The sequence below is a fragment of the Alosa sapidissima genome, chromosome 7 (genome assembly GCF_018492685.1).
Source record: "Alosa sapidissima isolate fAloSap1 chromosome 7, fAloSap1.pri, whole genome shotgun sequence".
Classification (NCBI taxonomy): domain Eukaryota; kingdom Metazoa; phylum Chordata; class Actinopteri; order Clupeiformes; family Clupeidae; genus Alosa; species Alosa sapidissima.
The window spans coordinates 14,044,511-14,059,510 of record NC_055963.1 but is presented as its reverse complement, the minus strand read 5'-3'; the positions used below and the strand labels follow the sequence as shown (position 1 = coordinate 14,059,510).

General features: G+C 43.0%; 1 protein-coding gene across 9 annotated transcripts in view; it reads left to right on the top strand.

The window, feature by feature from the left end:
• Window positions 1–15,000, top strand: part of LOC121712994 (IQ motif and SEC7 domain-containing protein 2-like) — a 75,897-nt gene that overhangs the window by 35,344 nt on the left and 25,553 nt on the right. Inside the window, exon 1 of one of the 9 annotated variants that reach the window (XM_042097206.1) lies at window positions 5,159–5,819. The exons of 6 other annotated variants lie outside the window; for them this stretch is intronic. In XM_042097206.1, the coding sequence (XP_041953140.1) occupies window positions 5,755–5,819 (65 nt within the window). In that variant the 5' untranslated portion in view covers window positions 5,159–5,754. Of the gene's footprint in view, window positions 1–5,158; window positions 5,820–10,384; window positions 10,681–14,657 lie in introns of those variants that run through there. 2 more of the 9 variants (XM_042097208.1, XM_042097207.1) reach the window with 2 other exon arrangements.

Below are 15,000 nucleotides of genomic sequence, written 5' to 3'. Positions count from 1 at the left end.
GGTGTTGTTGAGACGGAGATTGATGGAGTGACATACGCGAAGCCCGGTGACAGACCACTAGGAGATCCAGTGGGAGAGAACCTGAGTGAACCGCTGCCTTCCATCTTTCATGTCAGGGAAATGGGAATGAAGTGAGGGGGAGGGTGTAAGTGAAAGAGGGAGAGAGAGAAAAAGAGAGAGAGAATGTGTGTGTGTGTGTGTGTGTGTGTGTGAAAGAGAGAGAGAGAGAGAGAGAGAGAGAGAGAGAGGGCCCATTTGCTTAACTTGTCAACATAAGAAAAAGCAGCCGGTAACCCTTGGAATTCCACAGCAACTGTATGCTTTTTTTTCCCCTTCACTTGCGCACACGTGACTTGTGATGTGTGGTGTATGTGTTATGAGACAGAGGACGGGGGGTGGTTAAGTAGTTATATAGAGTTATATAGAGTCTCCAGACAGATACCATTCAGAGGTGGAGGAGGGTGACAGAATATGTTCAGAAGATTAAAGGGCCTGCAAAAGGCTCTGTGGTCAAGTGGAAGATTGCCACCTACTGTTCCCTTAGGAAGCCAAACACACTATTACCAGCAAGTTGTCTGAAATCCATTTTTTAAGAGGGAACAGACTACTTGAAATGCGGTTAGCTGGTGGTACAAGAGCAATGGGCAAATATTATGGGGGAGTTAAATATCAACCCGGTGAATGTGCACATCAAAGTGAGGCTTTGCTCAGTCTGAGAGGCTTTGGTAAGTGAAGTTGACAGTTACCAGGAAGAGATGTGTGTGTGAGTGGATGGTAGCTGTCAGCAAACTACTTTCTGAACACCTGTTACATAATGTGCTCCTGTCTAACAGTGAAAAGAGAGAGAGAGAAATAATATGACACATTGTATGAAGAATGAAGTAGAAAGATCCAAGGTCTCCTTGAAATGCAGTTTTTTTTATCTGCTGTAATATTTGTGACTGATGAAGAAATTGTAATAACACATTGACATTTGGAGTGGGAAGAATAGGTTGTGTGACGCAAATCTCCCTCATACATATTCTGTCCCTGGTTGTCCCTGTTTTTATTTTCACAGTTCCACTCAATCCTGCAGGTTGTTGTTTGAATGTTTCTGATATCTTTCCGTTTGAATTGATCTGGTATGTTACTGTTTGAATGTGCCTGGTTGTGATTCCACTCAGTTGTTGTATTGTCTGTGGAAGGGGGTAAAAAACATGGATGTCAACATGGATTGCTGTGGAGAAACACCCAAAATTGTATTTACATGCATATAATACTGTTCTTCATGTTGTCCTGTTAATCTAGCAGTCTGCCCCCTACGTACATGTATATTACACCATTAGTTTAATGTAAAGGCACAATGCTCCCCTTTTAAATAGCCAGTAGTGTCAGATCTGTGGGGAGGAATGGATGCCCACTATTGACAGAGTGAATGCGGGTTATAATTTGTATTCAACATAATTTAACCTGACAGGTTCTTGCAGTATTGTATATGAAACCCGAATCGACCCTGACATACTGATAAGCCTTGTGGTGAATGAGGTCTGTTCTGCTTGGAGGAGCATATCTGATTAAAAGTGAGGTTTTTGTTAGGCAATGTGCTTGTTTAGGCGGCACAATTATGCATGGTGTTGGTTCATGCAGCTTGGCACACATCTGTTAGGGACACAGCTTTGAAGCAGCCATTATCTGAAGCATTAGCAAGCGCAGAGAGGAGCTTTTTAAGGAAGCAGTAAACCACACTTCAATCTTGAGAGATCAGTTGGACATTAACTCTCATCTTGCTGAAACTGAATGGAACCTCTCAGCTTTCTGGATGTGATAGTTAATTAAACATTTGACTACCATCATCACTATCTTAATTCCTCATTGTCTAAGTTCAACCCAAAACTGAATGTCAGAGTGTGGTGACATGGCCACAAGCAAAAAGCAGAACAGTGTGTCTGTTTTAATATGCTGTAAAAAAGTCCATGACCCTGCACAGACTGAAAGATTAAAGGCTCAGGATAGACTTTGAATTAGCTAATTAGAGCTAATCTCAGGTCAACATTTCTGTATTAATTCTGTATTGTAATATTTTCAGATTCTAGATTTTTAATTTCCATGAGCTGTAAACCTTAATCATTAACATTAGAGTAATCAAGGTTAAAATAATAAAACAAAAGGCTTGAAACATTTCACTTTATGTGTCATGAATCTAGATTATATGAAAGTTTCACTTTTTGAAATAAATTACGGGAAAAAATGAACAAATTTTTTGAGATGCACCTGTACAGTATGTGCCTTTCTCTCACTAGACATTCTCGTGTTATATGCATTGGCTTGATTGGCTAAGAGCTACATTAAGTATACTACGCCGTTAAACCTAGCTATTCCAGAAATTATTTTATGACCACATTCTAGTTTCCAGTGCTGTATAGTACGATAGAAATAGCTCCCTCAAATAATTACAAATATTACAAATACATTTCCCTGTTATGTTATTCTATGAATTAGTGATAGGGAGGGAGAGTTATCTATTTCTCTGTGAAACCTTGAAATGGTCTGCCTGACTGAATAGTAGACAATTGAAAACGCCATGTTTAGAATAACATAATAATTTGGTTGTTGTCAACAGCAGCTCAACAAAGGATGATTTTCTTACACACCATCTTTACAAACACACACTCAGAAACATGTGTGATTGTGTTGTGGAAGTATATAATTCACTCCTAGTAGATCTTGGTAAATTAGTTTTTCCTCTGGGATGCATAATTTGTCTCAAACACTCACAATGCTTTTTTTGTTTTGCCAGCATACAATATATTTCCTACTTCCTTTATAAATCGGTGTTGTGAGACCTCTTTCTGTATAAGATGGGAGAAACAGGCCTACAAATTAAACTGGAATGTAACCATAATGTACTGTATAGCACTCTAGGCTGTGCTGCTGTTTAGGGCATGTTGTACTATGTCAATACAAATAAACACATTTATACTGGTGTAGCCATACAACATTACAGCCTGGGCCCTCCCATCTTGTGCCAAATCCAGTAAGACAGTGTGAAGCCTTGGTCGCCACGGCAACACCACACTTGACTCCAGCAAGTAGCACCCCTCCCACATTGGTTTCACGGCAACCGTCACTAAGCAACCTCCTCCTCCCTCTCCCCCTTTCTCTCTCTTCCTCTTTTTTCATGTGTATGCTTTTTTTTTCGTCACGCTGAAGTTGATGGAGTGATTGTCAGTCAGCGGAAAACAGACAGGCTTTACATGTGGAACAGATAGTAGTGGTTGCTTCAGGAAAATAAAGAAATGAAAAAAAAAAACACACATAGGTAGAGGAGGAGAAAGAATGGGGCAAATGAGTACAGACAGAAGATGGGGTGAGGAAATGATACCACTGAGAAATAAGATGGAGAGAACATGAATTAAAAAAGGGAAATTTGATAGTGTGAGAAACTCAAGTGACGTGATGTGACGTGATGTAAAATGTGATTATCGGCCATGCTGAGGTCAGTGGATATACTCAGGCACAGACAGGGCTGAAGATGATGGATGACAAGGTGGATGGCAAGAGGGAAGAGGTGGAGGCAGAGGTTTAAGTGGAGAACCGCTTAGGCCAAATAAGGAGGTGGAGAAAATCCCCCCCCCCCCCCCCAAAAAAAAAAGAATGGCTGAAGTCTAAATAATACATACTGAGAAATGGAGGCATAAACAGAAAGGGGGAAGAGAGAAAGCGAGAGAGTGAAAGAAAAAAACACCTCTCCATTATTGATTGACTTTACTTCATTGCTCCCCCCCTTTTTCCTCCTCTGCTTATTTCTTAGGCACAGTTTGCATTTCTTACACCTATTAGGAGCGGCCCCACCCTGAGCCACCTCTGAGAGGCACGGCTTGGCTTTAACGCACGCAAGGAGCGGGGAGTGCTGCTCAACGTCTGACCCATTCACCCTTGATATTTGCTTGGTTTCCACACCCAATATTGCTCTAAGGTGCCAGTACTTCCACTGAAAATTCCAACTGACCTAGATAGACGGGATGAATAATTAGACAGGGGGGCTTGATAGTGCTCTCTCGGACGTGCAGAGCTGCTAATGCAGATCATTCAATCAATTAGTGTGTGTGGTTGTGTGTGTGTGTGTGTGTGTGTGTGTTTGTGTGTGTTTTTGCACATGTACTGTGTGTGTGTGTGTGTGTGTTTGGACCCCAGGATCAGTGCATTTTTCATTGTGTCTTGTATTGTAGATAAAAATAAACACATCAATCAATGGGTCAAACAATAATTTTAGCACTTGCCACTCAGAAACTATACATATTCTTCATCCTCCAGCAGTGGTCAGCACCAAATAAAAATATATAATCTCCATCAGGGTCTGGCACCAGGGAGTCCATTTTGGTACTCTGGCCTTGGCTACCACCACAGACATTATTATATTGACCACTCTCCATCTGACTTTGCTAATACATTGTGTAACCTATCCAGTATGTTTATCTCACCATTCTTTAAGTGATATTAATATCCATTATCATAATGAGTAATTCCATGGCTCATCACACTCTCTTGCAGTCACATAGGAGCGTCTGTGATGAGGATTTATGGACGTGTAAAGCCATGTGTGGTGGAGTTGCTACACAGAAAACATTCTGGCTGGCACTGGGAAATGAAATATTAGTATGTTTTAATAACCTCCACTTGTCTGTTAGGTCACAAAATAAAAATGGGAAACAACTAAATATTTTGGTGGTGTACATGGGAGAGAGGGAGAGAGAGAGAGAGAGAGAGAGAGAGAGAGAGAGAGAGAGAGAGAGCAGACAAATGCTACAGATGATGGATAGAGCAGGGGGGTTGAGGCACCAAAATGGCTGCATCTTTGGAATGGTAATGAATTATAGAGGTTTATGCTGAAGGCAAACCTTAAGGCAAGGGCTACGAACTGGTCCTTCTGTTTTTTTATGACAATGAAAGATGGGAGGTTGGTGAGCTCCCCTCCTGGCTGTTGCCATATGAGAGAGGTAAAATGCATTTGAGAAGAGGCAAGGATAAAACCAAAATGTGATAAGTTAGTTGGTGGATGTGACTCAGAGGGAAAAAATGTCAGAACAGAGATATGCTGGTGCTTGGAGCAGCATGTGATGGTGTATGTTGGGGGTGTGGCTCTGTGTTCATTTGTGTACAAGAAGGATTGGTTGTCTGTATTTGTGTGTGGCAGAGAGAGAGAGAGAGCAAATACCAGTGACATCTTATCAAAAGTGTCTTCCATAGTTCCTATAGGCCTAATTAAACTGAGTAAAAACATCCAAACTACGTGTATTTGGTTATTCAGTTCAGTCAGTTGGGTTGTTTCCTTGAAACTGACTTGATACGTTTTAGTTGAATGATATTCATGGAAGCCTGAGAGAGAGAGAATGAAGAGATTGGAAGTTTTCCCTACGTAGCCTTTGCCTTTGAATTGTTAACGAATATTTAGATTTCACTTGTGTTATTGCCGTGACTGCTGTGTCACGCTGGCTCGAGCAGCCCGCAGCCTGGAGAGAGTTTGCCGCGTTGGAGATTCAAAGGAATGAAAGAGGGAGGAGGGTAGCGATTTGAGGTGGGAAGCGATGAGAAAATGAGCTTGGAGGCTCGACGATTCTCATCACCTCTTCGCTAAATGACAGAACATGAATTTAGAAATCATGCGTATCAAACCGAAGCCCTCTTACGCAGTCACACGGAGGGGCTGTGAGAGCTCAAGCCAAATTGTTTATAAGAAGGAATAGCGGTTACGCACCCGAATGTGGGGTAGCAACAATGTGGTGCATTAATTGTGCGTCGGATAAGACTCCAGCGATTCTCCACAACAAGCTTGTATACTGGTAAGCAACGCCTGTATCATGTTGATTGACAATGTTCTTTATGGTTGTCTATTGATTTTTTAACCCCAAATATTTTTATCATGTTTATTTACCATGTCATATAGAAGGCCAGTTGCATTTGTCATAGTTTTAAATAATTAACAAATTCGTATCTTTCAATCACTAATTTATTAGATAGGCTACTGTTCTACTTCTGAAAAGACTACTTGTGTCTTACATCAAATAAACAAATCAGTATTTTGTCAGTTGGATTTCAATGAATATCAAGAATGTTGAACAAGGTTAAAATGGTGGCATATGTTTTTTTTTTTTTACTTGTTCATGAGGAGAATAACAGTACTTTTTAGAACAGCCCAGTTGACCGGCCACAGAGATATACAAGTTGTTTCCTTTTGCATAAAACCTGCCAGTCAAACAGAATATCAATTGCCTGTGTTAGAGTGTTGAAAATTGATTAAATGCATGCCCACTAAAGTACTTGTCTATGAATTTTGGCCCTGCTGAAATCAACCCCTCCTAGGGCCATCCACTCACTTTGGAGTGATTAATCTGGAAATGATATATGGCTAGACTAATGCTTGGACTCAGAGGATGTACTGCACATTTCATCTACTGTAGCATGTTGTAATTACCTTCAGTTCATTAATAAGACTAGAAGTCTATCTATGGTGAATAATGACCAATTTATGTACAAGTTGAGGATATTTTGTATAACTCAGTGCTATCCAACTAGAAATTGATATTTCTGAGGTGATAACGAAGCCGTGTACAGGATGGTACCAATGTCAGTCTACGCAGTCAGGTAATGGCCCATAATTTGCCACACTGCATAACACTACACATATGTTTATATATGTGTGTGTGAGTGTGTATGTGTGTATGTGTTCATGGTTGAGACATAGCAGACATCTCCTTGGAGAATTAGTTGTAAGCTTAAGCTACTCTCTTGAGGTGACTTCACCCATAGATCCCCTTAAAAACAGGATGAAGAATTTCTGGGTTGTTTTTATAGCAGTGGAGATTTATGCCCTTGTCAGCTCCAACACTCTCCAAAAGAGTCTTTTTACTCCTTTGTAGCGTGATGCTAAATTTAGATACTTATTCAATTCTGCTTTGGATTTACTCTGTCAGGGGGAGAGATGAATGTATGGTTATGCTTATGCACATTAACTAATGAGCGGTCCAAATGAGAGCCTAAAGACGGTTTTGAAATAGCTCCAAAAACGCTGTTGCTTATATGACTTGAACCTGTCTCAGTTTCATTTCATTGATGGACTATTGGCTAGAGCGACAATACAGGTCTTTGAAATGGAGGATCTTAGTCCTAAAAACATGTGCCAGCTTTTGTTTAATGAGTTAGTTAGTCGCCTATACTCTTTTGAAGCTGCACATCGTATCTGCCGCATTTTTGTGAACAGCCATTTAAGTGCTATTTAAGACTGACAGAACGAGTTGATCAAATAGGCATTTTAATGACCCATCTCGACACTGAGGAGACTCTCTGAAGGAGGGCTGCATTTCTAATTTCACGCTGGCATCCTGTGGCAGCTTGCTGATAAACCCCCTCTTGGCCCCTGGAGAAAGATTAAAAACAGGGAACACGGGCAAGAAGCAGGAGGCCTGGCGCACGCTCTTATTAATGCCAGGTAGACTCCACACAGCCCGTATATGGGCACAGACTACCTATGGAAGTATTGTGTCTTTGCAATCTACCTGAAACTAAGCCAGTATTAGCAAAAGTGGGTAGGTTCCATTTCATTTCTCTTTAAGCTGTCAAAGTCAAAGTCTTTAAATGTTTTACCCCTACCATGAAAGCACCATCATCATGATGGAGTGTTTCTATTTAGGGCTGTTCACCTCAGGTGCTCCACAGTTAAACAGGTAAATGGTTGGCTTCGATGGGGATGAGTGCGTGCAGTCTGTGGGCTTTTCTGCCATTGCGGCTATATGAGGGACTAGTGGAGAAAGGAGCCTCACAAGGCCCTTGGCTTGTCTCATCTCCTGGTGTGGGCAGCGGGGATGTGAATGCCCCGCTTGCATGCTGAGTAGGTCTTTGAGAAGCGACGCTCAAGCCCTCCTTTGTGGTCAGTCTCCGCTGATGCACAATGGACCGATTCAGAATGGTGGGGGTGACAAAGCAGGTGACATTTCAATAAATTCCGCCGGATTCAGGTCCGGCGGAGTGGACCGAGTGGGAATATGAGTGTCCTTTCAATCACGTCATTCAGACGAAGCCCAGTCTTATGGCAGCGGTAGGATATTCACTGGATGTGTAGATCTCGTGCAGTTTGTGTGTGTGTGTGTGTGCATTGAGTGACTGTGCTTATGTGTGTGTTTGTGTCTTTGTATATCCGTCTTAATGTGAAATCCTCACATCTCATGGCGTGCACTCTTAGTTGATTGTGCGGCGGTTTCGAAGCCGCGATCTTGCAGCCGTGTTGCTCTTCTCGGGGGTAGCTGCTTTTCTGGCACGTGCTCCATGGTTCTCCCATTCTCCACTCCACACTCACATCCCCTCTCTCCCCGCACAGCACCACATGCAGCCCGCCTTCATCCTGCCTGGGCCACCTGTCTGTCCCTCCGTCCTCTCCTCTCTTCTCCACTCCTCTCCTCTTTTCTCTTAGACATGTTGGCCAGTGGTCTGACTCGTCTCCAAGATATGAGGAGCCACCTTGCTCTGTCCTTCACCTCTCTCATCCTATCTATCCATCCCCCTCCCCTCCCTCCCACACACACTCTCTGTGTCCTGGTGAGTTAAAGGTTACACACACACCAAGCAGCAGTCCTGGTAGGTTTTTGCTCCAACGACAGAGGCAGCTGTCCAAAATGAGAAAAACTCTGTTTCAAAATAGTTCTTATAGGCCTTAATCATCATGGCTTGGAAATTTTAAACCTTTTTAACAAACTCAGATATGTTTCATAGAGGCAGCTCTGTTGGCTGTGCTGCTCATCTGCTTTGAGCAATTGTGATAATTAGTGAAATGTAGGGGTTGGAGGGTTAGCAAGAAAATAATGTGGATGATCTAGCTCTCTCTCTCCCTCCCTTTCTGTCTCTGAATTTCTGATGGTGGCCTTCTCTCTAGTGCGGCCTGGTCTTTTTTTGACCTGTGGAGCCACACGTAGGGCGCGCAGACCTGAACTCCACATGACTTCATGACACTGTATGACATTACACCGTGTCTCAGGAGCCTGGCTGCTCATTGGCTCATTGGTTGAGAACGTGAGACGCATCATCAGAGAGTACGTCACCTTCACTGTGATGAAATGGAACCTTTGTTCACACAGAGCACGCAGATCCCTAAGTGTGATCCCATCCCGACTACGAACTGGTTAGGAGACAGAGAGAAAAAAAACAGTGTTAAGTCGTTAAGCTCTATTTTAGTGTACACGTGAGAGCAATTTAAATAGAAGATATATGCAGACAGTATTTTTTTTTGTTTCTGAAATATCCGAGTGTGATTTCTTAACACGTAGCGTCTGACACCTTCAGATTTCACACCAACGCTAGCACAGCTGACGGTTGAGGAAAAAATAAAGCCCCTGAGAAAACACGTGGAATGTGAGATGATGATTCAGAGAAAGTAGTCTTTCGTTTCTTACAACGCATATGTAAAATCCATCACTACCATACATGTGCTGGAGGTAGGTAGCAGTTGTTTGTTAAAGCCAATGGTCCTTTGCTACTACCATTTTGGTGCGATCAGTGCAGAATGCCTCTTTGATGCCGCTTTGGGAGTTGAGCAAAAGAGAGTAGTGGCTGAGCTGGCAACTATACAGACACACACACACACAGTTAAATATAGAAGAGGCTTGGACCATTTTGGCCCTCACAGGCCTCCGTATGGTCCTTGGGTTTTGAGCTACCTCTCACCACCCCCTCTGTCCTCTCCCTCACTTCCTGCAGCAACTCCAAGCAGGAAGGCAGATAACGGCCTTGATCCATTCTCCTGCTGGACTGCATAGCTGCCACTTACCTGCTTACCTTCTAGGTGTGAAGCTTAGCTTGGGGCTTGCTCATTAGCTACCCTCTTGTGTTTTAAGAGATGAGACAGTTAGATTAGATGGCTAGTGAGTCTGCAGTCTTCTCTTCTCCTACACTGGGTGTTAGGGCATATGGATATAGCTCTGCGAGTGACCTGGTGGCCACCTCACTTGCCAGGACAACATTGCGGTTGGAAATCAGAGAGAAGGGGTAAAAATGTCAGGAATGCTGAGAAAGTTGTATTTCAAAATTGCCAGTGTATTTATTTTTACAGTGCCAGTTAGTCCTCCACCATCAAAACAGAAAAAATAAAAAGTTCAAAAATAGCAAAATATAGCAAAGTCCAAAAATATATCAAAAGTCCAAAGGTAATCAAAAATGGCAAAATACAAAAAGAGAAGGCACCAAATTATAATACTACAGTTTCAAACTAAGTTCAACTGACCACTTACTTCAGCAGCGCTGAAGGTTGTCAGCTCTTTACACCCTCAAACCACAACACAAACTGAACAGGGTTTTTATACAGTCCACTATGCTCAGACACACCATGATTGGCTAACAAGATAATTGACTAAACACATGATTAGACTGTACCATTATCACCATCATATTTGTACATAACCACAGTGTTGAAGTCATTAAACACAAACCAAACAATAACATGTACCTCAAACACATCCCACACATCTTTGCTACGCTACACGTAAAGCCCATAAACATATAACATTCAACAGATGCATAGCAACACAAAGCACACTTCCAAACCCCCCTTCGCGACATCATTCCCCATACCCAAAGTCAAGATGGCATTACAAATACTACTCAAATGGCGCATGTTTCCGTTTGGCAGTGGTGACTGAAGGTGGAGGAACACAAGAGGTAAGTATGGCGTTTTGTTTATAATGACCAGGGAGATAATGTGGTGTGTGCAGTGTTACATGCGAGTGGGTACCTCACCCGTATGCAGGAGATGTTTCAGGGCTGTTTGAATATGGAGACTTATGTAGCGGCTGGTTTGGTACTGTTAGCGCAGCAAGCGTTAACTTCCGTGTTGGCGTTTCACTCGCCAAAACCCGAAGGTGACAGGCAAACAATTGTCTCTGTTCATAAGCAGGCAGTGTGCTTGGTGTTACACACTCAGGGCAAACTTTGTGCTGCGCCGGCTGTGTGAGCGTGTGTGGGTGTGTGTGCCCGTGTGTGTGTGTGTGCGTGCAAGGGGCTCAATGTCTCTCATTGGCACTCCTGCTCTCGCAGGGCTTCCGCGATGCAGAGTGCGTTCAAGCAAGAGTTCGGAATTGTCCATAGCATTCAAAGAAGTTCGTTAGACAAAGCAAATATTCATAAAATTACCATAATTCAAATACAAGCAATACGATCTTTAAAAACAGTGAGGAGGGGATAGAGCGCCTACTCACAAGCTCAGGGATGTGGCTACCAGTGTGGCAACAAGTCAATACACATGTACCCACTGCCAGTGAATGCTGTAACTGTTACAAGTGGGTCAGAAGAATTGCCCCTCTTGGGCACAGAAGCAGCATGTGCAGAATTGATTCACAGTTGATGACTTTAGTGTGTGTGTGTGTGGTACTCTTGGCCTACCTGTTATGTTGGTATTGGTGTTTTGTCATGCGATAGTGTGAAATATATGTAGTAGCCTCTCTTCTTAATGATAGTGTAGTGGTTGATGTGGGGAAAAGACATGTACTGTAAGAAGCTAAGGTGAAGTGGAAGTACTTTCATGTAGATAGCACAGTGATTTGTGCCAATTGCATACTGCATCACATCAGCACTGTAAAAACATGCCCTTAAGCAGTATGTTGTTTGGTGTGGTGTGTGTCTGTGTGTGTGTCTGTATTTTTAGTGCCATGGTGTGTGTGTGTGTGTGTGTGTGTCTGTATTTTTAGTGCCATGGTGTGTATGTGTGTGTTTGTAAATGGGTGTGCATTGTTATGGATGCTGGCGAGTAGGGTGCATCCATTGTGTTCATTAGTGATGGCAGAGTATGCATGGCTGATCTTGTCATTGTGTCTGTGTGTTGGTTGTGGTGTCAGATGTCTCTCTCACACATTAATTGGTTCATAGATCTACAGTGAGCAGGCAGTGGGAGGAATCCAATAACCACAGTAAAATCGATGACTGGTTCCTCTCCCAACCCCCCCCCCCCCAACCACCACTCTCTCTCTCTCTCACACACACACACTACACACACAGGCACGCACTCTCAATTATTGCCTCTCTGCGTGTCTGTATCTTTAGCTCTGTCACTCTCTGTCTCTCACCTCTCTCATCACAGATCTAATGTCACATCAAAACAGGCTCAGCATTATGTTTACATTGTAAAGGGAACAGAGGTACCGCTTACATTACAACCCACAACGTCAAACTGTGTACATCAGCCATCAGTGTTTTCACTGGAATATTATTATGATAACCAGCATCATTCTCCTCATGGTCATTATTGCTCGACAACACCATCAACTGGTGTTATATGCTAACGATTATCCTAGATGAACGTGTGTGAGTATTATTGGCAGAACCCTTTCAGATAGCAGATAACAACTTCAGCCAGTATTGTTGTTTGTTTATTTAGAAGTGACAGTGTACATTTATTAACATGCTGATTTAAATAAGCCATGCAAATGTACCAGGGTTAGATGTGCAAGCTAGTTTTCATTTTCAGTACCTGGCTGGTTGATGTTTAAAAAGAAGAGGAAACAAAGATAACACAAAAATGTGTGAGAAACATAATCAAATATAAATCTGTTTTGTATATATATACAAACAAATATGCAAACAAATATGTACATATACTGTATATGCAAACAAAATTTACAAATATGCAAAACATGTATACTGTAAACTGTTTTAAATAACACCATGAAAAACAATCTTCTTGGACAAGAATCTAAGTTGGTTATCAGCCTAATCAGATTTGGTTGAGTTAAAATAAGTAGCGGGTTTGGAACGCTGTAGATTGAGTGATGATATGACTGTTTGTGTGATAGCAGTGGGTTAAGCACAGCTGCTGATCTTAGCAGAAGGCACAGCCAGACAAAGCCTCAGCCCAAAACCTGAAGTGCTCTTTTAATTAACAGCCGTTCAATTAATCACGCTGAATTATTAATTACATCAAGCTGTGACTCAGTGTCCTTGCGGACGGGTCTGGACTCGTGCTGGTGTGTTTGTTGACCTCTGACCCTGTTTTGCAAACAAAGAGGATGAAGCATGAGGAGGCACCCAGATTCCTCTGAAGACATTATTTATCCTCTCTCCTCTATGCACCTTTGTAAACGAAATATTCATTCATTCATTATGGTCTCCACACAAGCATACTATGTACTGCTGTAAGTAATAAAGAGATGCATGTGCTTCTTCTGCCCATTATATGCAGTTATTATATTTTATACCTAACCCCAAACAGAACCTGTACAATTATCTCAGTTTCTTCCATATGCTTTATAAATATGCTCTAGTTTGCACCTATTAATCAAATGCTATTTGAAGTCCATAGTACTGAATGGCATGGAGTTTAAGGTGGGGCTGGCTAACTGAACATATGTTTGAATGTGTATGAACTGAAAAAATAAAACCTTATGGATAGAATACGGCAGTAAACTCCTAACACCCAACCAGGACACATATGGCCCATTGTATGGAAGTGCAGAGCTTTTAGGTCATTCCTCTGATTTATAATTCCCACTCCGTCCCCTCTTTGCCTTTGGACAGCGGAAAAAAAAGACTTCCCTCCTTCCTGCCAGTCAGTGTCAGGGGTCAGGGGCACAGAGCAGCTCCGAGGGGCACACAGGGAACGCTGGAAATAAACACGCTGCGGAGCGTGGGCCTCTACAAGTCAGCCCTGCTGGTGTTCCCTTGTCCTGCTCCGCCATGAATAATTCCGAGTTATTGGAAACAACTCTTGAGAGCCATGTAACTTTCAATATGAAGGCACCCGAGTGGCTCAAATCCATTATGGATGTGCTGTATTGTGAATTATGGAAAGCTCGGTCATTCCTGGCAGGGGTGATTGTTCCGTTCCAGCAGGGAGTGACAGCGCCGATGACGGTCCCTCGGTGGCATAATGATGTTAGCAGGAGGGGAAAAACGAATGGAGGGGTTTTAATGTGGAAGCTTGGACCCTCTAAGTTACTGGGGCAGACGGATTTTATGCTTGATGAAAGAGCATGGCATTTATATGCTTTGAGTTGTTGATGTGCACGGTCAGAGTGGCCTTAAAATAGGGAAACACACTCGGCTTTATTTGAATCATCCACATACTGAATCACCCAGTGCCCTGTCATACCTTGGCATGTGTGGCGTACTGGGTCTCAGACAATAGACACAGACACACAGACAATAGCACAGTATGTGTGTGTGTGTGTGAACCATCATCATTTCTCTTTTGCCTGCGTATAGTGCGTATAGTAATAGTATAGTAAAATGTGCCATTCAAACCCACACCAGATCCATGAGCAGATGCAGCAGTGGAGGCATGCTGTACATATGAATGGACGTGAGCCCTGTGTCCAGTGGGCTGTTGTTGTCCTGCTGCCTCGGTGGGTGGAGACACAGTAGGAGTGTCTGCTGATCAGTGCTCACCATGTGACTGAAGCAGCCTGGCTGCCGCCCCTACCGCTGGTCTTCCTGCTGCTGCTGCTGCTGTGGTCTCCCAATCCCTGCTGGAAAGCCACAGCCACACTCACTCGCACGCCCGTCAGCAGCAGCAATCACGGATTATGTTGTTTTAGGCTTTGGACAAGAGGAGGAGAGGTGGAGGCTGCCCTTGTCTCTGTTTACCTTTGTGTGTGTGTGTGTGTGTGTGTGTGTGTGTGTGTGTGTGTGTGTGTGTGTGTGTGTGTGTGTGTGTATATGTGTGTGTGTTTTTGCATGTTTTGTTTGTTGTCATGTACCATGTCACTGCATTGTGGGATTCGGACAAGTTCTTTGTTATTAGAACATAGTGCTCGAGTTTCCCATTGGTTATTATAGCTGCACTTGGGCAGTGTTTCATAACAGGTAGTTACAGCTGAAAGAAGCTTTGTTTGCGACTCAGCAGTGGTGGTTGCTAGTGCTACTGTCTGTTGGTAGTTACCGGCCCCGAGTGGAGAGGAGACAAGGAGAAGAGAGGAAGTAAAGCAGACCAGAGAGAGAAGAGAGAGTGTTTGATGGAGAGGCACTCGGTCCAGACACAGGGGCCACATG